Raw genomic sequence first — 26,880 nt, 5'->3', positions numbered from 1 at the left:
TTGACATGTAGTGAAGCAGAGAGAACTCTCCAGCTTTGGAAGGAGAAGGTGACAAAGGGAACCCCTGGGTCAAAAGAGAGAATCCCACTTTTTTTTCTAATTAAAACTCCCTTGTTCATGGCAATAGGGAATCTCAGGTACAGGGGGAATATCAAATTTTACAGGCACCTCAGAAACGGGTCTAAATGGGGCAAGCTGGTAAACCAGTGCACCATGGTAGTTCCCAGTGACATCATCAGTAGTCACATCCCTGGACAATCTCTTGTATCCAGGAGAACCCTTGACTCTTCTGTGATGTCACCATTGTTGTGGTGACACCAAAGGCCTGTAGTGTATTCCTTCAGAACCAATTGGTTTCACAGGCAAACATGTTGTCCATGCAGCTCACGCTATTTTGGAGGGAAAATACAATACACACAGAGACCAGACTTTGGAGGAATGAGGCCAGCCTTCTGTCATCTTGGGAAGTGGGAAGAAAGAAATGGTCCTGGAGAAGGCACAATATTTCCTGCGCAAAGGTTGGGGAGCTACATTGAGGATGTGGGCTTGAGCTGGTCCTTTCAGGAATAGGGCTTATGATTTGGATCCTCAAAATTCTTCAATCGCAGACCCAGAAACAAGAATTTATGATGATTAGTTTGCCGAGAGCCAGGAATTGGGAAACCTGTACTTGCTTTGTTAAGAAATTTAATATCATCCCAAGTGGCAAAAATATGCCCAGAGGAAGCTCTGTGAGGATAACAGAGTGTTGTTCTCAGGATAGAGTGTTGAAGCACTTCATCCTGTTAGAGTTTCCAGTAGGTTATATGAGGATGTGATGGCAAGTACAGAGTGGGATATTCCCCTGCTCATGAATCAAGGTCTCTGACACTCTGGCATTGAACACACAAGATGTGGACTGATTCACAGTCTGAGGTTAGTGTAGTAATGTGGGAGCTCTCATCATGCATTTTAAGAAGCATGGACAGGTGTTGGCTTATGGGAGATGTTAGGTGTTAATGTTTATGGTCAAACTTTTTTATGCTAAGTAGAACAGACTGCATTGTCAGATAAGAGCTGACAATGCCCTCCAATTATTCTTGCATGGGAGAGCTTATGCATTTCAGGGCTAGGGGAATTGCAATAGGGAGGGAGGAATATGCTTAATGATGGTTTCTGGGAACAGGGATCTAGCTAAGGAGCCCAGCCTGAAGATAGCTTTCCTGCTCTTTCAGGGATTCTCTGTGACTCTAGATTTTCCTCTTCCTCAGACTTCTGTGTGCAACAAAGCATGGTGTCTCCATTCCGTGCCCTATTATCTTTACAAGTTTACTAGTGTTTATCAACTGTTGGAAAGGCATCACCACAAACCTCCACCATCAATAAGCAGGGGCAGAGAATGAAGAGGATGGAGAAGCTCAAAAGGGATCTCCAGAAGATCAAAAATGAGAGAGACGAACTCCAGGGTATCCTACTCAATTACACTAACAAGGATTTGAACAACAGGGAGTCATTATGCCCAGTTCTTTGCTGACTGTCTTGGGCCCTCTCTGTTAACCGCAGATTCCCTCATATCACAGGAGGCTACAACACCAGGCGGTCCACATATCCAAATTCATTTTGCTGATTGGAATTTCGACACAGAACTTCAAGTTCAGATAGGAGTGATATGGGTCTTAGGCACTTTTGATTCCTCCAAAAGGAAATCAGAGCCTGTGGTATGAATCTCAGTCTGGGGATAAGGGTAGTAGTGTGTGAGCCCTAATTCTGCATTGTAAAAATCCTATAAAGGTGTTGGTTTGTGGGAGATACAAGGTCCTCTCTGTTTATGACCAATCATGATTGCAGTTTACATGGAGGTAAGTTGGGTCCAACTAGTCCAGTCAACAGGTGGAGGAGCCTGGTCGCACATACTGCCTCTCACGATGACTGGATTGGCTGTAGTTCATCAATGCTTTTCTCAAATTTTGTTCATTATACTCTTAGATAATGTGTGTTTATTTGGAATTCTGATTGTGTTTAGTTATGTGGTGTGTGTGTGTGTTTGTGTGTGTGTGTATGTTCCACTTAAAATCTAGAGTGACTGTGTAGTATGCTGGGGCCTGAGATTTTGCTTGACACAGTTTCCAGGCAATAATTATGAAGATGCCAGGGAGCCTCACTTTGAGCAGCACAGCACATGACCTCTGTGCTCACCTTAGATGCACACTGGAAACTCCTGGTGTATGTTATAAAGGCTTTCACCTGAGGATACTGATTATGTCTTTTGAGAATTTATGTAAGCAATAGAACCAAGGATTGACAATTCCTTGTCTACAAACAGATGTCCCATCACAGGTCTATAAGGATGACAAACAGAAATCACCTGTGGAATAGGAACACTCTGGCCGTACAGTCTTATTCTGACAAAGGCTCCAGAATTCAAGATTATGAACCATAAAACTAGAGCAAATCTGTGTGCAGAACACTATTGGCTCATCAAGCCTGGGACGCACCAGGGCATACAGTAGGCACATATTTGTTGTAAGGAATCCCTACAGGAATGAGAAGACAGGATGAAGACTCCAAGATCATCCCTCTAAAAAGAAGAGCTGAGAATGTTAACTCATCACCTAATTTGTAGAAAAGTCTGTGCTTTCCCTTTTAACTTCCAGCTATGCATGTGTTTAAAAAGAGAATGAGAAAAGGCACAATAGGGAAATCCCAGAGTCTTCAAGAAAACACCATTCTCTTCAATCACAGGAGAGTGGGCTAGGAACACCCCCACCTGCACAACTCTTCCAGGGAAAACAGAGGCTTTAGAATCTAAAGCACAGACTCACATTTAACCTCTGTGAGAGAGGCATTCTAAGTCAGATCATACTAGTCCACAGATACTAAATGATACAATCAGAAAACCTTTTGAGATGCAATCGCCCTCCACCCTACTACCTACTCCCCCTCCCTTTCTTTCCTCAGACAGGGTCTTTTGTAGCTCAGGAGGGTCTTGAACTCTGGATCTTCCTGGTTCAGTGTTCCCAGTACCCAGCCTTGAAAGACATTTTTCAAACAATGTTTAACACTAGGTGTCAGACTCTAAACTTCTGAACTTCTAAGACTATCAGAAGCCAATTTACAACTATATAAAAAAGGCACCACTGTGGGTGTGATTGGCCAACACATTTTTGCACATTTCTGCATTTTCTTAAACTTTATTATTTACATTATGCTCCACCCTTAAAGTTTCCTTCTAGTATCTGCAAGCTGGATAACTATCTCACTCTGTCTCTCAAAAATTCCCCCCACGGACGGGAAAAGTTAATTAAGGGCTGGAGGGACATTTCTGGGGTTGTCTGGTTTTGTCCCTAAAAGACACCCAATATCCCTGGACCCCTTGGAGCAGGAAGAAAGAAAGCTCTTCAGAATAGCTTGGCTGCCTGGAAGCCACCGCAGGTCAACTTTTCTGCACTGTCTAGCAGGGTCACCGGTTTTATCTGGGGAAACTCAACTCTTAACTTTAGTTGGGCCACCAGCTGCCCCTTGCCCAGCACCTTCCTGGACCCCAAGGCCAGGGCTCTCAGCTCACCTGACCACACTGGGATGCTTGAATTCTCCAGGTGCCTCAGCACCGCCACCTCGCGGATGGTGGACAGCCGCATGCCCTCCTCACTTGTCTGCCCTCACATGTGCTTCAGATTCAAGAAGTGGCCACCTTTCTTCAGGTCGCGGGCCTTGAACACCTTCCCATAGGCGCCTTAGCAGATCTCTGTCATGCACTCATACTGCTGATAGGCGCGGCTCAGGCTGTCCTTCTCCATGCTGGCCGCAGGCTGCAGGTGGGGCACAGTGGAACCGGGGTGCGCACTTCCTGCCTTACAGGCCTCGGAGAGGTATGGAGTTGGACTTGAGGCCACCAGGCTAGAAGGAAGGACCTCTGGTGCAGCCTCCATGAAACTCCACCTAGCCAAGTCATAAGGGCGCCCCGTGCCATCACTGCAGGAGAGCTCCGACCCCTCCTCTTCCCCCTCCTCAGTGATTACAGAGTCTGCCCACAATCTCTGCACCTAGGAGGAGGACACAGGAGGACAAGGAGAAAGTGTGATCAGACTGCCTGGGAGACTTCCACCGGGTTCCACCAGCTCCCCCCCCCCCGCCCCGCCCTGGCTGTCTAATCAGGCTGGGTTTCTCAGAAAAAAACAAAACAAACAAACAAAAACAAAACAAAAAACAAAAACAAACAAACAAACAAAAAGTTACTTTTCTTCCCCAGCAGGGCTCCTGCAGTAAAAGATTGCTGGGGCCCCTCAGGGATAAGCACCGAGCGAAGCAGTAGGACCAGATGGGGCGTGCCTAGCAGCCCAGAGTGTGTCTGGAGCGCGGGGGAGGGGAGGAGCCAGGCTCAATATTTATACCTATATCATTGTTCTCCGCTGCCCTCCCTGACTATGGGGTCCTAATCCTGCGGGGTACGGAGTGACCTGGGGGAATTCGGAAGTTGGAGTGAAATCACCAGCTGTTCACCCTTTTGGGGCTGCAGAATGGAGTTGGGGCTCCTAGGACCCTGTAACCCAATGCTGTGAGTAGTGACTTCACGAGTAGGGGTGGTCAGACATCTGCTTGGAGATTGCTTCCTTTCTTTCTACTTTCAGTTTTTCTACAGGCAGACATTAGAAAGGGACTCGCTCTCACAAATGGACTTTGGAGTATGGCAAGCTTAGTGGGAGACGAAATTCTGTCTCCAACTGGGAGGACCTCCCTGGTGGATACTCAATGAGGACAGACCATCTGGTAGGGGAGGTCTGGGGCTACTAGAGGTGGGAGAGTGAGGGGTCCTGGAAGGGGAGAAGTGTCGTGCCCCCCACACCCACCTCCACCCCCGCACACACACTAAGATCCCAAGGGTGTAGGAAAGGCAGGTCCATCACACTTTCACCCATCCTGTCCTGAAAAAGTAACTTCGGGACTTTTCTAGCTAACTGGGACTGGTCCTTAAGTTTTCAACCCGTGCACAAGCAACCGCCTTATGATGGTGGGGGTGGGGGGCAGTAAACATAGGTCGCCCAGGTGTGAGAAGGGGCAGCGCTTGTGTCACTACTTCTGAGAGTCACAACTCTAAAGCTCTAAAGCTTCTTAGGAAATAAATATTCATTTGGGGTTCATAAGAAATCAGGAAACCCAGAGCTATCTGCCTCACATTTCCTTGAAATACAGCATTGGTGATAACTGTAAAGCAGAAATACTGACTTTCCAGAAAAAGACTTTCCAACTACCCATGTTGAGATTTCCCAGACATGTTGAGACATGGCTTTCTTTTAAGGTAATATTAATGTGACTACACATTTGGAGCCTTTTGGGTTTTATTTGTTTGAATTTGGAGCGTTGCTATTTTTTTTTATTATAAATATGTTTTGCCTGCTGCAACCCTCACCTGGTACCAGAAAACCGGCAAAAAGCAAGTGAGCCAGGCGCACGGGGCAGGACCCCACGGGTGCCCAGAGGGGGTTCTAGAAATCCCACCAGGACCACATCTGTGCACCAAATGCATGCAATTCCTCCAGAAGCCAGAAGAGGGCATTATGTTCAACCCAGAGAAGCATTAATAGGATTGTTAGCTGCCCTCTGGGTCCTCTGTTGGATAGACAAATGCTCTTAATGGAGGAGACTTCTTTCCTGTATCTACACTATATTTCTTCTTTGTCCTTCAAGATTGTGTGGTTTTCAAATGAACAAGATCATCCACAATCAAAGATAGAAGTTTATGGAGACCTATAGGTTCAGGTGCTTGAAGATGGAATGCTAATTTTCCTAGGTTACCTGACACCCATTCAGAGCTCTTGTGGGTTCAATATGCCATAGAATGGTCAAGGTTGAAGCAGATCTGTCACCTCTCATGTAGGATAACACTGCAGACTAGGCATGAAATGCCTAATCGATGAAATGCAGAATTGAGAAGTTCCTCAGTGAGTAGAAGTGGACAAAGGAATAAAAATTTAAGGCCAGCTAACCAGTGTTGGGATGAAACTTCAAACTATCCTGCATGGATGGATCCTGAAATAGAGGTCACATGCCAATGGTGGAGAGCATGTCTGTGCAAGGCTAGGAAGGGAGAGCGATGGCTGATATTGATCTTAACCACACTAGATCTCAGAGTTTATTGAGGAAGTACTTTTTCCAGTGGATGCTGCATGCTTATGAAGGTCTCCTGGAACAGATCTCATTTCTGAGACTGTGAGTCAGAGACTTAATGTGTGAAGGAATTAATCCCCTGGGTCCCCAACCTGCTGCTGTCAAACCAGGGCTTTTAAGTAGAAGCCTGAGAAGGATTGAGGGATGTGTTAAGTTGCTCACTGTCTTTGGACACCTTCTCTTTCTAAGCTGACTGTGACACAGAAAGGGACATCTGTAAACACACAGGAAACCAATCATTATCACGTGATACGGCTTTTCTTGTCCATCTTTTAATTCTCTGGTGGGTCCTGAGCCTTATTTACTTGTAAGTCTTCAGTGTAGTGCTTGGCTGTTTTGGTAAATGCTACCTGTCAGGTACATTACCTGATATCTAGTAATGCTATTTGTACAGGTAGATAACAGCTTGACATCAGTATTTAAACCACTAAACTGTCCCAAGTATGCAGAGTGGACTGAGACACTTCCTTTTCTCTTTCAGATAGATATTCCTAGTCTTTAAAGGATTCTGTCAGCCATTTTCAAGGACCAATCTTGTAGCAGCCAAACTGACTATAGAGTCTCAAATTGCCACTTGCCTTGTAGCTGTTGTAACAGATGAATAAAGTTACAGGGCTGGAATGTAACTCAGGGAGCATGGACATTTATTAGGTTCAATCATAGCACTGGGAGGTCAAAGAGAAGGAAAAAGTACCCCATCTCATTCAGACTTGTTGGAGACAAAAAAAACTGTGAGGCTCCATGGAGGCTTTTAAAGTCTGCCACCTTCCTCATAGATCCCTCCCAGACTCCAATTATTGCCCTTAATTGAGTAGATATATTCTCTGGGGAAAGTTTTCATAGTTGTGTTATAACCCCGAATGTAAATAGGAATACACAGATTATTAAATTCTGTGTCTGTGATGACTGGCTGATGAGATTGCTCAGTGGATAAAGGTAATGTGACCAAGCATAGAGACCTGAGTTCCTTCCCTGTGACCCACATCATAGGAGAGAAAAAACTCCATAAATTGTCCTCTGACTTTCATGTAGGTGGGGGTGCCAGGTCTCATCAGCTAAAGTTTCCCACTGCTCACTTACACTGAGAACTCTCCATCTGATACACTCATGTAATTATATGACTCTGTGCTCCATTTCAGAGATTCAGTACTTTTTTAGTTAGAGAAACCAAGGAGGCCAGCATCAGACCAACAACTGAAATGCAGGTTAGGGATTATGGATATAGGGAATTTGTAACTGAGGTGTGAACCTCATGTGTTCCAAACTGCTCTAAATGGTTTTCAATACATGTGTGGCCAACTGTAGTAGATGCTGTTGTTTCACTGCTGTTTCTTTGTTGCTATAGTTTTGTTTTATTGTCTACCTCTGATTACTTCAAAGAGACAAAAAAACTGTGATGAAATTTGCACTAATCCCTGTGACTGTTGAAGCCTCACTAGATGTCAGAGTCAGCTTGAGTGAGGATGATTTGCCTGGATGATGCACAGCTGCTCCTGGTCGCCTGTACTGCCATATGCTAATATCTTCCTCTGACAAAGTAGCAGTTATCAGTGACACAGAGTGAAACGATTTACAGTGCTAGCACTCCTAGGTTTAAGCAGACACCAGTAGCAAAGTACAAAGGACCCAAAGATGGAAGCATATGCCCAGGCTTACAACAGTAGGCTTTGAAACGATTAAAATGACCTGGGAGTAGACAGTGGAATGTGAGGTGCAGGCAGAGGCCTAGTACAGAGTGTCTGACAGTTTTCCAGGTAGAAGGTATTCCCACTACTAGAAGGTCTTTGGATCTGTGGTCTAGACAGCATAAGGAGAGTGATGAAAGTCACTGTCTTGTGAATTTGCTGCTGAGACAATTGCTTTCTCTTCTGAATATACACAGTGGAGTTGGCTCAAGGTTAAGAAGAAATAGCCATTGCTGTAGTTCATTGCTCTGAAGAACATTCTCCTTCTCTTTTCAGCCCACATAGATTAATCATGTACCACCTTGTTCCGTGGACACTCACATGACAGGGATGTGGTCCTACTTTCCTGTTATGTGTACCAGAAGATCACTTTACAATGGCCCAATGATCTATTTCAATCTTACAAGACATAACAATCTAACCTAGTATGGTGGCACTTGCCTTTAATGCCAGGAAAGGTACAGGCAGACAGAATGCTATGAAATCAATGCAGTCTAAACAGTTTGTGGAGATTATGTTTTTTATACGGAATCAAGTCAAATAAGTTTCTGAGGTTTGGAGGTTTTAGGCTTACCAGTTAAGGGGACTTTGTACTTGTAGGAAGGGATAATGCAAATATTCACAGATAAATTGTGGAACCCAGGCCTTCTTTCAGCTCCAAGGCAAGTGCATCCAGAGGACTAATGAATTATCTGCTTTGGGGATTCTGCCTAGCCTAACAGAATAGTGCTAAACATAGTTATTATAAGGAAATACTCCCACCAGTTCATATATAGTAAGATGCAGGGCCCACATTTGGATGGGTTTTTTGGCACCATGTATTTCCATTCATGATGTGGGTACATGGTGTCAGGAGACACAGAAGAAGGCCTTATATCCCTTGAAAATGAAGTTACTGACATCTCACAACATTGCTTGTAATCCCAGCACTTGGGAGAGGAGGTCAGAATCAGTTCAGGAGCATCCTTGACTACATAAGAAATTTTAAGTCACCTTTATTACTCTAAGAACTTCATTGAGTTCCCATCTGTTGCTATGTATTGTAATGCTAAATTCTGTTCCTAGGAAGGTCTGGAACTAGGAGAGAATTCTCCTATAAAATGATTTTGTTGTGCAAATATTGTTGCTTAATTTAAAACCATTGGTTAAATAAAACTGACTACTGGTATTTAATGGAGGCAGTAGACATATGTGAGTTTTTAGTTATCTGGTTGTGGGTGGAGAACTGAAAGATAAGAGGAGAAATTAGAAGAAAAGAGAAAAGGTACCATGGAGGAGAGGTACCCTGTGTGCATATGGAGGAGAAACAGCAAGTATTTGGGGTGCACCACTGGGGAGGTAGCCAGGTGAGCTGGTAGAAAAGCAGATTAGGGGTGACCAAACCCACAGTAACTGTCTCTGTTTTTGTTTTTTTAACACGGGGTTTCTCTGAATATCCCTGGCTGTCCTGGAACTCACTTTGTAGATCAGGTTGGCCTCAAACTCAGAAATCCTGCCTCTGCCTTGCAAGTGCTGGGAGTAAAAGTGTGCACCACCACCTCACAGTAATTGTCAGAGTCAAATGATGTAAGCATAGTCTGAGTCATTTGTTTGGAAGCAAGTCCAGATGAGCTTAAATTGGTTCTACTGAAACTTTGTATCAAAAAAGAAGGTGATAGGGAAGGAGTAGAGCATTGCCTGGAGGGGAAGGGAGAGAAGATCATGAAGAAAATGATCAAAGACATACTTGAACAGAAAGTCTCCAAGAGCCAGTGGGTGTGCATTTTTTCGTTGAATTATTTATTTATTTCCATCTGATCACAGTCCCTCCTTCTCTTCCTAGTCATAATCAATGTCCCAATCCCCCCCACACACAATTCCCTATCCCCTTCTCCCCAGAGTAAGTGACCCTCCTTTTTTCCCCTGTAACAACTCACCGGGCACATCAAGTTGCATCAGGAATAAGTGCATCCTCTCTCACTGAGCCCAGACAGGGCAGCCCAGCTAGGGAAAATAGATCTAAAGGCAGGTAACAGAGTCTAAATCCGAGGCAGCAACCACTCCAGTTATTAGTCGCCCACATGAAGACCAAGCTACATATCTGTTTCATTTATGAAAGGGTCCTAGTTCAAACCCCTACATGGTGTTGGCTCATGGTTCAGTCTCTGTGAACCCCTAAGGGTTCATATTAGTTGACTCTGTAGGTCCTCTTGTGGCTTCCTAACCCTTCTGGCTACTACAACCCTTCCACCAACACTTCCACATGAATTTCAGACCACAGCCTAATGTTTGCCTGTGGGTCTCTGCATTTTTACATTTAAAGGGTGATGGAGATAGCATGCAATTAGAGGGACTGCCCACAACAGGTCACAATGGAAACCTCTCAGCAGCCTGCAGCAGCTACTTGTAAAAAAGATGGTGTCTGTGGTCTTGAGAAGCAGGAGACACATTCCTCCTGGGTACCTGCAATTTGAAATAAGGGCCTGCCTGTTGTAGGCTGAGATAGAAACATCTCAATTGCCTGTGGAAGCTCTTCATACTAAAATGTAATTCCGCTTTATCTTAACCTTAGTCCTATACAATCACTGTATAGAATTCATAACTGCTTTTCAGCTGGCCTAGATGTATATAATTATTCTATTATATCTGAATTTCCTGTTTCTTTTTTCTTCTTCCCTAGTGTAGTCTGTGAAACTCGATGTTTCTTGATGTAATGATTCTTAAACTATGAAAAAATTGAGATATAAGCGCTCAGTACAGCACAGATCAAAATGTCCCAGGTGTATGCTGTGTGTTCTCATCTTGGAAACTGTGTAATAACTGAGTAATGGTAGTTCGAGATTAATGCATAACTTTCAAAGACATTTTGAAGAAATTATTAGAAAATGAAATAGAGACAATATTTGGACCTGAGAAATGTAAAAGTTATTGATGTTCTGAAATTAGTTTCACACAACATTTGAGAGTAGTCCTGAATAATAAAGTATGAAATATGTCATATGCTATATGTCAGTCAAACTAAGTCAAAACACTGGGACTCTTACAAGGATTATTGTGTGCAATGTACAGAATCAGAAAGCTAGGAGAAGTACTCAGTTAACGGTTAAGTACCTCTGACCCATTCAGTGCTTTGGTAGAGGATTTCCCATGAGAGCCCTAACATGCAAAGCAGGGGTTGGATCTCCAGTACACACCAGCTACTCAAATGGATACCATGTTTCCTATTATAAAGAAATGGAGGACTCCATTCAGGCACCATCTGGGAAGGCTCTTTCTCATTTTCCAAGCCACTGCAATTGCAGGATTTTAACTTGGCACCAGCTCCATTATCTTATGCAAGTATTCTCTGCATTGCCCACTTTCCTGTGGTAGTGTCAGTGATGGGCTCTGCACTATGATTTGTCCCTGTTACCTGGTGTTGCTGCTCCCAAAACCTGCTTCTCTTATCACAAGAGAAACTTCAAATCACATTCTAAACTGCTTTGGCTCTGAATGGAAATGGGTGCTTCTACTTTTTTACAACAAAGTAAACATATCTCAAGAACCACTTTCTATAGGTATGATCCATTCCACTAATATAGCACACAAAGAAGGACAAAAGTGCATATCAGGGGATGGAGAGATAGCTCTTCATTTGAGAATATGTTTCTCAAAATACCCACATGTCATCTAACTGTCCTTTGTCATTTTAGTTCCAGGTGAAACCCAATAACTTCTTCTGGCCTTTTGGAATGGCATGCAAAAGTTGCACAGACCTACAGAAGGCAAATCATGCATAAATATAAAATAATTCCAAATAACAAGCAGAATCACCACGGGGGGGGGGGGGTGGTGAAGAAGGAGAAAACTCATAGAGCATATGGGCCTGGATTTTGTCTCAGCTTTTAAAAACATTTGTATACTGAATACTGAACTACACACTGTGTTTGTGTTAAAAACGCAAAAAGGAACCAAATGTATTGTCAAGCACAAAATTCACTCTCATAACAAAGAAAAACAACAAAATAACCAAAAAATGATAAATCCCTACTCGAAAGGTCCTAAATATGAATATCTCTAGTAGTAGTTACCACTGGTAGAACATTTGAAGGAAAGCAGAAGCATACATATCTGTGTTTTCTGACAGCTTTTATATTCCCTTAGAATATGTTTTTATTTCCTGAAAGACATTTCAGAAATACTGATATATTTCCCATTAATTTGTTCAACACTATCATCCACAGTATTTTAGCAGCAGATAAATATTTGACATGCAAGGATACAGCATGGATAATTTTTCCATCTTGTAGTTGGAATTCACAGAGTTGGACACACTAGACACACTGAATGTACAATCTATTCCTTTTGTAGCTCAATCTGGCTGGGAAGTCATTATGGAACCCAAGCCCCTTAAGTATATCCATCTGTGTCTGATAGGTGTGAGATTTCAGTAGGATGATACCACATCTGAATAAAGAAGTTTCTTAAGAGTGAAGAGTTGGAGATCACTGTTTTATTCTTAGAATATATCCAATTTACTCAATAGAAACTAAAAGTGGGCAGTCAATATGTACAGTGTATAGCCTTATCAAAATATTAAATCAATTACAAAACAAAACAACAGCAAAGAAACAAACAAAAAAACTTCTAATGAAACAAAAGAAAACCAAATAACAAAAGCAATCAAAGCTCAAACCAAAATCTAAAAACAAGAATTGTGGTAAAGAGCCTTCTTTGGCTGTTATTTTGCTGCACAGACTTACAGCCCATGACTGTCCTTGGCAACACAGTAGAAAATAAGTTACTTCTGGTAACAATCTTTACAAGAGAAAATTAAGTAGGTCTCCTTTTTTGGAATATGGGTTTGAAGAATAAGGACACCCAACACTAAGCAGAAAACATGTTACAGACTTTGGCTCAAAGACTTTGCGATTTTGTAGAATGATTTTGTAATTTTCCTTGATGACCTATCAGGACAAGAAAAATTTACACTCTCAGAATCTTCCTGTTTTCCCAGCAGCTCTTGATGTGTCTCAGCACATGTCTGAATCCCTCTACATGCTCACTCTTGCTGAGCCAGAACCCAGATGAAATTAATAGCTATTCATTGCAAGGAAACAAAAGTAAAGGAAGAAAATGCAACAGATGATAGCCATGATTACTGGGGATGAGATGAAATATTTGTTTTGCACACGCAGAGATGCCCCTATAGAAGTTATCTTCAAAGGAGACCTTGTCCTAGTTTGTTCCATGTTCCAGGTTCTGCTGGAGTAGTTCACATCAAGTGTAGGAAGGAACAACGGCCTGATTAGGATTTGTCAATTCAGCTCTCCATCCCACACTAGATCTATTAAGCTGGATAATATATTATGACTTATCGTTAGCTGAGGTCATTCCCTGCATCCCCATCATTGGCTGATGTCATTCCCTGCATCCCCATCATTGGCTGATGTCATTCCCTGCATCCCCATCATTGGCTGAGGTCATTCCCTGCATCCTCAAGTGTCATAGAGCACCTGGACTTGGAATTATTTCTCAGCTTTTAAAAACTGCTAGAAACTGAGCTGTGAACTACACATTGTACTGGAGTTTAAAAGAAAAACACTATATTACTCCAATAGTCCAGGTATAATATATTGAATACTAACATTGTAGGAATGCCCAAATCTGAGTTCAAGAGAGATGTGAACAACCTAGAAAATCATGTGGATGCCATATGGGGAACCTGCCTAGAATTAAGCGAAGATTATGATTATTTCTCTAGTGCAGGATCCTGACAGGGTACCACTCATCAACCCCTATATCTGGAAATAACCAGAGAAAACATATCACATGAAATCCACAGGAACTGCATGGGTCCTATAATCAGCAAGAATGTGTTAACTGAAAATATTTCTAACACTAGGAACTGAATTTAAAAAGTGATGGTCATGAAGGAACATAACAACACACCTGTACATCTGAGACTATTGTAGAGCACTCTGTCAAATATGCTAATTATTTGTGTTCACACAACACAAGCACAGTATACCTCAGTAACCAGTTTAGTGTTGTTTCCTTGGTAATGCTATTATAAAAATCTTCCAGGATATTTTGGAGTCATAAAAAACAAGTCTTGAATGGGATAGGTACATAATGAGCAAAGCATATAGACAGCTCAGTCAGTGATAAGCTTTCCCCTCATAAACACAGACTCAGAATCAGGGTTCTTGGCATAGTATCCAATCTGTCTTAGCAAGTTCCAAAAGGTATGTAGAGTAGGCTTGTCTGCCAGCAAAGGATCACATGGTGGTATTGGACTAGCCTCTCTTTCACTGTTTCAGTCTTTTCCCAAAGAAAACAGTTCCTTCCATTAGAGGCTCCCTTTGTCATTGCCTAACTGACTAGGTGTCCAAAGGTATGATCCCAGAAAAATAGGAGGTCACTATAAATAGGAACAAATGGAACAATTTTCTCCCAATAATGTGACTGTGTCAGGGATATTTTGAGTAAGATGCGGCTAACTTGTTGAAGGGCAAATACTTGCATGAATTATCTAACACTGAGTAATAGTTCATGAAAGGGCTGCATCACATAGTACAGTTTCACTCTTTAGCTGATGGACATCAGGATATCATCTTCTTCTGGACTACTCTGAGGACAATTACAGACCTCATGTGCCCTAGAGACTCTCTGGATATCGACTCCTTGTTCTGCAATCAGTGGGTCAAAGGGGACTTCTTTTCTACTTTCTGAACCTCACTTCTCAAACACCTACCTGATTTTATACTACCAGACCTGTCTGAAGGTCCTCATTTCTCCCAACCACCATTGAGGCTGATTTTAACACTGAGAAAATGAGTTTGAATAACAGCAATTGCAGAATGCTACACAGATAACATAGTGTGAGTTCTTTAGATTATCATGACCCTCAAGGGGCTCCTGAAACACCCCTGTTTTGCACCACAGCTATGGGAATTCTGCTGGATGCATGTACAGCCACATGCAACTCAATCTCTCAATGATTAGAATCCAAGACATATGATAAGGCAACGTTTTACTGAGTATAGGTAGCTGGATAGGCAATGGTAGCAGGCAATGACGAAAAGAATCTGGAATGCTGAGAATACACAGTGAGACACCTGAAATTCCAGTGGCCCTTCATGATTCTTCCAGAGCAGAAAAGGGACATAACACATGGATGTTATACACCAACGTCCTCCTCAACACTATGTACCATATTCTGATGATTTTTTCCAAAGGATTTCAATGAGGATCAGTAGTATTGCCCCTAGCCAGTTGTGAGTCTGACTTTACATGAGTTTTTGTGTCCTTTTTTTTTTTTTTTCTGGGAAGCTAGGTAGAGTTGCACACTAATTTGACTGCCGTATTTGATTTTTTATGCGTGCAGTGTAATCTCAGGGGCTTTTCATCATGCTTGGCCTCTAGAACAGACATGGTTACACGTCTACACAAACATATATACACACACAAACACAGCTGTATATTCAAGCATCCATACCACAAACACTTGCAAAGGCATTTTGCCTTACACAAACACACAACTTAGAATAAACACTCTGAGTCATAGCTGGTACACAAACACACACACATACACACACACAGACACACCAACACACACACCACATACCACAAAAAGACTGACACAAACACACATACAACAATGAAATTCTTGCTCTTATCTAGCATATTTTCTATTGTATGAGCATGTAGTGGGACCTATGATGTGCACAAGGCTCTTAGACTTAAGGGGGCTTTGCAGCCCTGACCTGTACTTATCTCCTCCTCAGGAATATTTTATATGCAAATACTTGCTGTCCTACCAGGAAATTATAAGCTCTACACAGATATCCTGGACAACACAGCACTAAATTGACAAGAAAGAGCTTTCTACCTATAGCCTCCACTAAGCCCGTTTTGACACATCAAGGCCCTCTCACTAAACCTACACTGAGTCCTTTTTAGCATCTGAGGAAGACTGTGACTTTTGGACATTACTCAGGATCTTTTCAACACATTACTTATTATATTATATTAAATCATCCTCAAAATTAGTCAGGAGAATTCTAGTTAAATGACCTGCTGTGACATTTCTGAAATGCAGCACTCTGCACAACTCTGATTGAGAATCTATCCTGAAACAAAGCCATGCCCAAAATATAGTTAGCAAAACAATGTCAGCAGAGTGAGCACTGTAGGCTTCTATGTATGCCCATGGTTAAGCCAATAAGACAAGCCAGAATAGCCCAGGCAATAACTCGAAGCAGGAAAAATTATAAATGTTATACTAATTTTAAAAATAGTGTTATTGTTTAATGAATTGTTGATATAAATAAGAGACAATCTCCACCTGGTAGTGGACAGGAAATGAAAACTCTACTGGACATCAAACAACAGGAAGTATCAGGTTTATTGAGAGACGTAGGCCCAAAGAACCAAGTTAGAGAATGACTACACAAAATCAGATGTCCTTAACTGGCCTTACAAAATACCCACAAAGGTACAGATTGGCATAAGCATCCATAATCACACACACACACACACACACACACACACACACACACCCATAAAATCATAAGGGAGCAAAAAACAATGAAGAATCTGTCATGCTAGTGGAACAAAAATTTAGACAATGCAGAGCAGATGTTTCAACTGAGAAACACATCTCTGGTATTCTTACTGGGGAAATAGAAAGATCTAGACAACATTCTTCTTGGTCAGAATGAGGAGCATATAGAGTGAAATTTTTTCATGAAGTCTCAAAACTCTCACACAAAGTGAGATTGTGAGAAGCCTTTCCTACATCCCTGCTCATCAAGCCAGCTCCAGACCACAAGGCCCAGGAACTCCAACTCCAACAGCACTCAAAGAAAATAGGACTGACAAGCTGCTACTCAGGCTCACTCAGTGTGAATCAAGATCTACAGGGGAAAGGGTAGGGGTGGGGGGCAAAAACTTCCAAAAGGCAACAATGAAATCCACTTATTTCTCAATCCCACTAAGCTCTCATCCTTCCAAACTACTTCCTACCTGAAATCTACATGCTCCCCACAAAACTTTTGAAGGCCTTTACATCTTCCTGCAAAGCACTCTACTATTCTAAAGAAGGGCTCCAACACAGCACCCTTCAAACTCAATGTCATATAGAGTTGTGATGTGTAATCAACTTATCTCCCCCAGTGAACTGCAGATTCTAGTAGAACAGAAAAATTTACTTCTCAAACTAACAGTTTCTTGATAAAGGCTACCTCCACAAAAAGCCTTGTAGATGATCCCATAAATAAACAGTTGGAGAAGACATAGGCAAGTGCCTGGTAAGTTGGTGGACTGTTACATTGGACTGTCTTTGTTTATAGTGAGCCATGAGGGCAATCTGCCTCTGATACACATCACCCTACCTGCTGCTGCTTGGTACTTGTGACAAAGATGTTCTTGCTGGCCTCATCACAGAACCTTTTTCTTCACCATAGGATGCTTCCTGTTCAGCCTGCCCCTCCAGCAGCTTCCTGTTCTCATTCAGCAACATCCTTACTCTTTCCTTCAATTAATTGCTGTCATTCAGGAGGTAACAGTGCCTGAAGCTGATCCACAAACAAAGAAACAAAAAATGGTCATTTCAAGCAAGCTTACATTTCTCTGCCACTCTTTTAAGAACTAGGATCCCTACAAGAGTCCTGATCCCTGGACAGCCTCAGACTAGAGTCCACACTATACCCATCAGTACCAAATAGAGGTAGGTCAAATACAGAGATCAGCCACATTTCACAAGACTCAGAGGACTTCAGAAAATCGTATCACCAATATTGTGGTTGTTTATATGTCTGTGTACCATAAAACAATCAGCAGGGAAAGGGCAAAAACACTCTGAGGGAGAAGAGAAGACCCAACATGTATAAACCAAATCGAGGTAGATCAAATGCAGAGATCAGCCACATGCCACAAGACTCAAAGGACTTCGGAAAACCATAACACCAACAGTTTTCCATATACATCACAGAAGAGGAAATGTTCCTCATGGTTGCTTATATGTCTGGGTACCAGAAAATAATCAGCAGGGAAAGGGCAAAAACATTCAGAGGGAGAAGAGAAGACCCAACAGGTATAAACTCTTTCCATTTTTGTCATGGATCCCAGAACTTTGAATCTGCTGTCAGAATCCTAAAGTTTCAGGGTTGCTTGATATTCCCAGCATGGTGGAAATGGTTTCTATGCAGAGGATCCTGAATTTGGAAGAATAAAGTTTGGAGTGTCTTGGACACTCGTCACACTGAAGAAAACTGAGTCCAAGAGGTACAAATCCAAGACCCTTGCCTCAAGGGAGGGCTCCTATTAAGGAACAGATAGTGGGGCTGGAGAGATGGCTCAGAGGTCAAAAGCACTGACTGCTCTCCTGGAGGTCCTGAGTTCAATTCCCAGCAACCACATGGTGGCTCACAACCATCAGTAATGTGATCTGACCTCCTCTTCTGGGGTGTCTGAAGACAGCTACAGTGTACTTACACATATAATAAATAATTTTTTTTAAAAAAAGAAACAGGTAGTATAGAACTAGAGCCCTTATTTTTGTTCAAAGTCCTAGAAGGCCACCAGCATTCCCTGCCTAGTGTTTCTCCTTACCTGTGTCAGGGACTCACCTGCAGGAATAGTTATCTTCTATGAGTTCCTTGTACTTCTCTATGATATCACTTATTGACTGGGTCATTTTTTCCATATCCAACATTGTCTTCTCATGTTGTGATTTAATGATGGTGAATTCAATGTTCATCCTGTGGAAGAGCATGGCCCAAAGAGCAAATATCCTCTGAACTAAGCAATCAAGTATCATGTGCAAAAAGGCTGTATCTGGACTACCCAAGCCAATTGTATGCCACATCCTTGTTCCTTCAAAGAAGGTCCTATTAGTACTGAGTAAACTTATTATCTTGCCCAGAGAACAGCAGAGCCTGAGAACCAAATGAAGAGCAATGACCCTCAAGAGCACCTTGGGTAAGACTGAAGTACTATACTAGGTCTGTGAGAAGTTTCTAATAGACCTGTCAAGATATTGAATCCTTTATCCTCAGGCTGGTCCTCTTGTCTTAGAGCTGTGGTGGTTCCCACTATCTAGTGAAAGAAACAGAGAAGTTCTCTCTGGGTCAGCATCTTATATTTACATCACCCCATGCAGTTGAGGTTCTTCTCAAAGCAACACCAAAATTCTGGCTGTTCAAAGCAAGGGTCAAAGTCCTACTCTTTGACTATCCTGGAGTCTAGTTTGAAAAACCCACTGTCATCACGTCTGCTAACATCTTGACAGATGAAGACCCACAGAAGCTCATCAATAATTGTATGAGGAAACAAACATGAAGAAACAGATCGGTCTCAACATATTGGACACCCCCACATCCCATGAAAGATTCTGAGTGAATGTTCTACATGGATGGGAACAACTCAATTAAATATGGAACCAGGTACACAGGGACTTCAGGAGATATTGCAGGTGAAAATATTTGGCCCCAAAATATATAGACCAAATCTATGGTGAAAGAAAGGACCTGTCATCACTTACCAGGAATGTCAATATGCTTTACTTAATAAATATGTGGATATTATGATCTATGGAGAAGGAGAGCTCATCACTGCTCACAGAAAGAACATTAAAAACAAAGAGGAATTCTTGGCTCTCCTGGAAACTCTTTGAATTCCTCCATGATACTCTTGGTTTCAAGGCAAAGCACATCAACTTAATGACCCCCTTGTGGTCACAAGTAATCAGGTCACTGAGTTGGCATGCCAAAAATTGTTTGAGATCAGTGTAAACTGTGCATGGTGGCACATGCCTTTAATCCCAGAAATTGAGAGGCATACGCAGGCAGATTTCTAAGTTCGAGGCCAGACTGGTCTACAGAGTGAGTTCCAGGACAGCCAGGCGATACAGAGAAATCTTGTCTCGAATAAACCAATCAAAAAGCAAACAAACAAAAAACAGTGGAATCTACTGACATTCAGTTGACATACTGTGACCCACTGCAGCCTGAGAATCCATTGTATAAACAAGGGGAAATAAGGGATGTAAAAATATCTAAAAGATAGCTGAAGCCAAAATTTGGTGGTGGACACCAGAGGGAATGATCACTCTGCCAGGAAATACTGGTAAGTTTCTGGAAACAAACCTTCAACAGACTACCTGACTGGCATACACACTACTTTCTAAGTTGCTCATAACAAGGTATGTATAACTGGACTTAACAGCATGGCTCAATTCCTCCAAGCAATATGTCATCTTAATAGTAAAATACATGTAAAGACAGATACTTCGGCCAGAAGTGAGAACATATGAGGGGCCAAACAATGGTCAAATGTGGGAAACTGACTGCACTGATGTGTGTTCTGGTGGGGGAGAGTAAGAGTCCATGCTGTTTTTTTTTAATGAAACCTTCTATGCGTTTATCCACTAGTCTGAAACTTCTAAAAGAGTAGCTGAGGAGCTCTTCAAGGTACTTGACCAATAATTATACCACACCCTTTGAATTGTGTCAAACTATAGCAGAGCATTCATAGCCAAAAGCTGTCAATAAACAGTGAATGATTTAGGAATAGATGGGAACCTTCATGGTATATGCAGACCTCAGAGTTCTGGTCTCATGAAAGTAAAGAAGAGTTCCTTAACGGAAACACTACAAATCTCTCAGAAGAGTTCAGGGACTGAGCCTCCTTCTTACTTTGGGCCTATTGTACCCAATACAGGGAGGAACTCATCCCTATACTATTCTATTGGAATGCCTGCCCCATAGCTTTGTAGGCTCAGATATCATCAGCTAGTCAAAATATAACTATTTTTTTTTCATTAGCCATATTCTCCAGTTCTCCATAAAGGCTCTTCATTTGACTACCAGAGAGAGAGAGAGTATACTTCTGTCTACCCCACCATCTCCCCAGACACCTTTGGGCCTTGTTGTAGTGATATTCCATAACCGAAGGTGGTAGCCAAAGACAACACAATCAATGTGGAAAGGCTTTGCATGATATCTACACTCTTACACCTGTGAGGTTAGGTGGCATTTTACCATGCACTCAGCACACCCAGGTCAAGAAGGCAGAAGGCACTGATGTCAATGCCAAAGAGAGCCCTTTCTGAAATTATGAATCCATTAAAATGGACCCGAGGCCATTCATCCCCTATCCATCCAATTGAGTCTTAGGTATATCATGAATACAGGATCATATTCCAACCCCCAACAGACTCAGGCCTGGAACTGGGAACTTACAAAGGTAGATACTGGAGAAGTGAGAGCTAATGGGACCAGGAAGCAGCCATTCAATGTCCCTCTTGGCCTTTGTTCAGAGATGCCTATTTTGTCTGGTTGTTTTGGAGATAGAGAGAATGTAAGATTTTAGCTCTGGAAGAAGGGACATAAAATTTACAATTTGATGTTGCCCCTGTAGTGACTTCTTCTATTGCCAAGTACATGGGAGTTTTCATTGCAAAGAAAAGGGGTTGTAAATCAGAGATTGTGTGAAATCACATGGATCAATATATTGAAACAGTGTCTCCTCCCAAGGCAGTTGCACTCTAAAACATATAATCCAACTTGTGTAAGAGTAAAGGTGCAGGAGTAGGTTTTTGGCCTCTGGGAAACAGAGACACCTGGGTAAATCGATTGTTTGTTCCATGAATGGACCCCAGAAGTAGATTTATATTGGAGAAGAATCTCCCTCATAAAAGGATCCAAACAAAGATGAGCGACCCATTCCAATGCACTAACAAACTCTCCCCATTCAATGCACTGGACTTGTAGTGAAGCAGAGAGAAATCTCTAGCTTTGGAAGGAGAAGTTGCCAAGAGGTATCCCAAGGGGCAAAAGAGAAACTCCAGGAAAGGGCACCTCAGAAACTGGTCAAGATGGGGCAAGCTGGTAAGCCAGTAGGCCATGGAAGTTCCAGATGACATCATCAGTAGTCACTTCCCAGACAATCTCTTGTATCCAAGAGAACCCTAGAATCTTCTGTGATGTCACCACTGTTGTGGTAACCAGAGCAGCTTGTGGGGTATTCCTTCAGATCCTCATGGGTTCCCAAGGAGGCATGTTGTCCATGCTCCTCAGGGTATTTCGGAGAGAGAATAGAATACACTCAGACACCAGAGTAAGGCAGAAAGAGTCCAGCCGCCCGTCAGTGTGGGAAAGGGCAAGAAACAACTGGTCATGGAGATGGCACAGTGAGTCCTGGGCAAGGTTCGGGGAGCTGCCTAGAGTATGTGGGCTTCAGCTGGTCCTTCCAGGAATAGGGATTATGATACTTCAGATTCTTCAATGGTAGAACCAGAGTCAAGAATATCTGATGATTAGTTTTACAGACAGCCTGATATTCAAAAGCCTGCAGTTGCTTTGCTGAGAGATCTTAATTTCCTCCTGAATGGAAAATTATGCAGAGCAAGCTCTGTGAGAATAGAAAAGTGTTGTTCTCAGGATAGAGTGTTCATGTACTTCATCTTAATATAGTTTCCTCTAGGATACATGAGCATGTGATGCCAAGAACAGAGAGGGCTATTCCCCTGCCTATGAATCAAGGTCTCAGACACTTTGGTATGGAACACACATGATGTGGACTGATTCATAGTCTGGGGTTCCTGTAGTAGTGTATGAGCTCTCATCATGCATTTGAAGAAGACTAGAAAAATGTTGGCTAGTATGCTAAGAGGTACAGATTTGTTGTCAGATATGAGCTGACAATGCCATCCATTTATTCTTGCCTGGAGCAGCTTATGCATTTCAGGGCTAGGGCGATTACAAAAGGAAGTCAGGCATATGTTTAGTGATGGTGGTTGTGAACAGGGACCTAGCTGAGGAGCCCAGCTTGAAGAAACCTATGATGCACTATCAGGGATTCTAGGTGTCTCTAGATTTTCCTCTTCCTCGGGCTTCTGTGTAGGACAAAGCATGGTTTCCCTTTCCCTGCCCTATTATCTCTACAAGGTTACTAGTGTTTTTTCTACCTACAGGGTCTGTTGGGGAGGCATCACCACAAACCCCCACCATCAATGAGCAGGAGAAGAGATGTGAGAGGTTGGAGAAGCTCAAAAGAGAGCTCCAGAACATAAAAAATGCCAGAGAAGAACTTCAGGGAATCTTGGCCAATTACACTAACAAGGATTTAAATGACAGGTAGTCTTTATGCCCAGTTTTCTGCTGACTATCTTGGGCCATCCCTGTTAAGCCCAGATTCCCTCATACCACAGGTGGCTACAACTCCAGGCTGTCTGCATATCCAAATTAATTTTGCTGATTGGACTGTCGACACAAAACTTCAAGTTCAGATAGGAGTGAGATGGGGTTACAGGCACTTTTCATTCCTCCAAAAGTAATTCAGAGGCTGTGGCATGAATCACAGTCTGGGGATGAAGGTAGTAATGTGTGAGCTCTCATCCTGCCATTTAAGAAGCTTACACAGGTGTTGGTTTGTGGGAGTTGCTAGGTAAAGTTTGTTTATAGCCAATCCTTTCCATAATTGACCAGGCTATAATTTGGATCCCATTGGTCCTGTCAACAGCTGGAGCGGGGTGTCCCACATATTGTCTCTCAGTATGACTGGATTGGCTGCAGTTCATCACTGCTTTTCTCAAATTTTGTTCATTATACTCTCAGATAAAGCCAAATAATTTTAATTATTTTGCATTCTGATTGTGTTGTGTGTCTTGTGTGTGTGTGTCTTGTGTCTTGCGTCTGTCTGTGTGTGAGTGTGTGTGTGTGTGTGTGTGTGTGTTTGTGTAAAAGAGATAGAGAGAGACAGAGAGAGATACTGACAGAGAGACAGAGACTGAGAGAGATACTGTTTGCATGTGAGCTTGAGTGTGCCTTTGTGGATGTGTGTGTTCCTGTGTGTATGTGTTCCTGTGTGTGTGTGTTCCTGTGAGTGCAGCTTAAGATCTAGAGAGTCTGTGTCATGTGATATATCATTGAGTTTTGCAAGACTCCATTTCCAGGCAATAACAGTGAGGAAGCCAGGGAGGTTCATTTTGAGTAGCAGAGGACTTGACCTCTGTGCTCACCGTGAATGCACATTGGAATCTCCTGGTGTGTTATAAAGGCTTTTCCCTGTAGATATGATTATGTCCTTTGGGAATTTTTGTAGCAATAGAACCAAGGATTGGGAATTCCTTGTCTAAAACCAGGAGGAGAATCATACAGATTTAACGTGGACCCAGGCCTGTGACACAGATTCCTGGAAAGTTCTGGGAGAGCTAGTCTATTCTTTCAAACCCCTTCAGGGAGCTGAAGCAGATCAGCACCCTGCCTTTTCTTCCCTGGGCTTAATGGCCCAAGCTGAAGAGCAATAATTTTAATAAGCACCAAGTGGAAAAGGTAATAAGGAGCTAGGTCCAGTGGCATATATGGGGTAGGGTAGAGCATGATTCAGCTTGAATTGAAATGATCCTTGTATCCTTAGTTCATGGGACAATTTGTTGCTTGGGCCATGCCCTCCCACAGGATCAACTTTGAGACATATATGCTTGAGATGCAACATGACCAGGTGATGACTGACCTGAAGAGAATGCCCCAGGACATCAGTGAGGCCTTGTCCAAGTGCAAGGAGTTGACTAAAGAAAATCAGTTCTACTGGTGAGTGACTAACAGGGTCATGACCCAAGAAATAGGCCCAGGATATGTCTGACAATCCTTGTCTTTGAACTAACATGGGGCTCAGGTTCTATACTCTTAGTCTCTAAAGAGGAAGCCTGCCTCCTTCAAATGAGGCACTAAGATTTTAACATCTTAGAGTCATTTTGACCAAGTGTGAAGAGTCTGGGAGCCCCTCAAGTCACTGTCCTTTCCAACACAGTATCCTCAAGATTGAAAGGTTTCTACCATGATGGAGATATCAATCAACCTTGGACCTCTTGAGCTCTGAAAGTAGATTCATAGATGGGGTTTCCAGGAGAAACATAGAAAGATAGTGTGATGCTTGGGTCTCTTCACTCCTAGAGAATTTTTCCCTATACCTACAGGTGGTTTTTTAATACCACAGACTCATAAGCACATATAGACACCATGTTCTTTTCTGAGAGATACATGAGTCCCTGTTGGTGTCAGGGTTTTCAAAAGTATCTTGGGTCTTCTGGAAAGTGGCAGTCCTCTGGATTTGATCTCCCTTTATGGCCAATCTGGATACTTGTCTGGGGCTGTCTGGGGATCAGGGCCCATGAAGAAGGAATGGTGCTTGGAGGAATGGGAGGAAGATGGATGGATGCTGCCTGTAATCACCATGTTTTGTTTGTGTCTCAGCTTCAGGAACTGCCACCTCCTGATTGAATCTAAGCTCATCCAGCACAAAGTCAGGATGTTGAGGAGTGAGAACAGACAGCTGGTATGGGATCAGACTGCATTGGAAGAATGCAACATAGCAACAAAAATACTATGTAAAGAAGGCAGCCAGAAGATCAAAGACCACTATACTAAGCAGCAGCAGGTAGGATGAATGAAGCATCATGGGCAGAATGCCCTAATGTGTAATCATAAAGACAGTCAAGCCTGATGGTATTTATGGTATTAAAAAACCACCTGTAGGTATGTAACCATCCTGCACCTTATCCAGGCTCTCTCCTATGTCTCATCCAGTTTTACACTTCTGTGATCATTTCCAAGACTTTCTGTGGAGTTACCCTCTTTTGGAGAAATTGGATTTCTGCCATGCCCTCTCCTCCCCATCCCAGTTGGCCACCTCTAGCTTGCCACTCTAGGCAGAGGAGATCCTGGACCCCTGACAGAAACCCCTAGAGGCTCTATGGTATGGAGAGGTGACTCAGGATGCCATTTCCTGAATTATCTAGGAACCAGGCCCTCTGTTTTGCTCTATGGCAACTCATCCAGAGGGGTCTGGGCCTGTCCTCTCCTAGGACAGAAGGGCAGGCTCCAATTTTATTGTGTATGTGTACGTGTGTAAGGGTGTGCCTGTATGTCATGGCTTGGCTGAAAAGATGCAGTGTCCTTTCGATGTCTCCAAGATGAAGTACTAGTACAGGATGGCAGTATCTAAGGAGCCATACACATAGCAGGGCTATTGGTTTTTGGTTTTGCTTTTGTTTTTTCCTTCATGAGTATCCACTTTAGAGTTCAATGCTTACCCTTGGGAAGAATTGCATGAAGCACACTCTTGCTGATTACAGTATCTTTTCAGTGTGCATGGATTTCCTGTGAGATGGTTTCTCTGGGGATTCCCAGATATAGGGGTTCACAAGGAGAGCCAAGGAAGGAATCTTCACTCCAGAAATAATAAGAGCCTTCACTTCAAAGTTTGCTAGGCTCCTTAGAAGGCCTCTGTTCAATGTTAGATTCAGACACTGATACACACTTATTTTTCAATATAAACATTTAGACTATTGGAGAAATGTGGTGTTTTACTTTAACTCCAGCACAGTGTGTAGTTCACAATTAAGTGTCAAGCAATTTTTTACATTTGAGAAAAACATCCAGGCCCAGGTTCTCTCTGCCCCTTCTCCTATGGGGATACAGGAAAGATCTCAAATGAAAGGTCATACTAGATTATCCTGATGAGTAAAGCTGGTGTTTCTTGGATCGCTGACATGGCAAGATCTCACCAGGCTTTTTTCTCTTCCTCCCATAGGTCTGAAATATTCTGCAGAAGCTCAAACAGATCAGAGACCAGGTCAAGATCTTGCTCCGACATAACTGTTCACCAGGAGCACTGGATGTGCAAAGCAAATTAACCACCATTGCATCTAATCCTTGTAACCATGGCAATCTTGGGCTGCATTTTCTTCTTTTTTAGTTTGCTATGGGTAATGAGGCCTTTATTTTTTCTAGCCTCTCATCCAGCAAAACTGCCTGTTTGGAAGGCTTCAGAGAAGTACTGAGATACATCAAGATCTGCTGGGCATCCAGCAGGACTCTGACAATGCCAATTTTGGCAGGTCCTGTTGGGTCATCAAGATATAATTCATAGTGGTCAGTCATGTGAATTTGAAAAACTTTAAGGTATCACCTGTAACATCTCTCATGTTAGCCTTGAAGGACTAGTCCATGAGCAGAACACCCACCCCAATGAGGCATGCCTATATTCATCTTCAACAGATTATTACCATCAGTGACTGCCTTTG

General features: G+C 42.6%; 1 protein-coding gene and 1 long non-coding RNA gene across 2 annotated transcripts in view; one reads left to right on the top strand and one right to left on the bottom strand.

Moving 5' to 3' along the window:
- The window catches only part of LOC147001736 (uncharacterized), a 227,454-nt gene that overhangs the window by 38,802 nt on the left and 161,772 nt on the right, over window positions 1-26,880 (bottom strand). The window lies entirely within an intron of this gene.
- Window positions 369-26,719, top strand: LOC147001739 (disks large homolog 5-like). Its single transcript, XM_085829002.1, has 8 exons — window positions 369-467; window positions 10,224-10,226; window positions 18,718-18,773; window positions 21,872-21,984; window positions 22,768-22,930; window positions 24,254-24,385; window positions 25,049-25,232; window positions 26,588-26,719. Exons 1-8 carry the CDS (start codon window positions 369-371, stop codon window positions 26,717-26,719), a joined length of 882 nt encoding a protein of 293 aa, XP_085685128.1.

This window comes from Mus caroli, unplaced genomic scaffold, assembly GCF_978045245.1.
Source record: "Mus caroli unplaced genomic scaffold, Mus_caroli_1 scaffold_12, whole genome shotgun sequence".
NCBI classification, from domain to species: domain Eukaryota; kingdom Metazoa; phylum Chordata; class Mammalia; order Rodentia; family Muridae; genus Mus; species Mus caroli.
The sequence above is the reverse complement of the archived record's forward strand: the minus strand, read 5'-3'. Positions and strand labels throughout refer to the sequence as shown.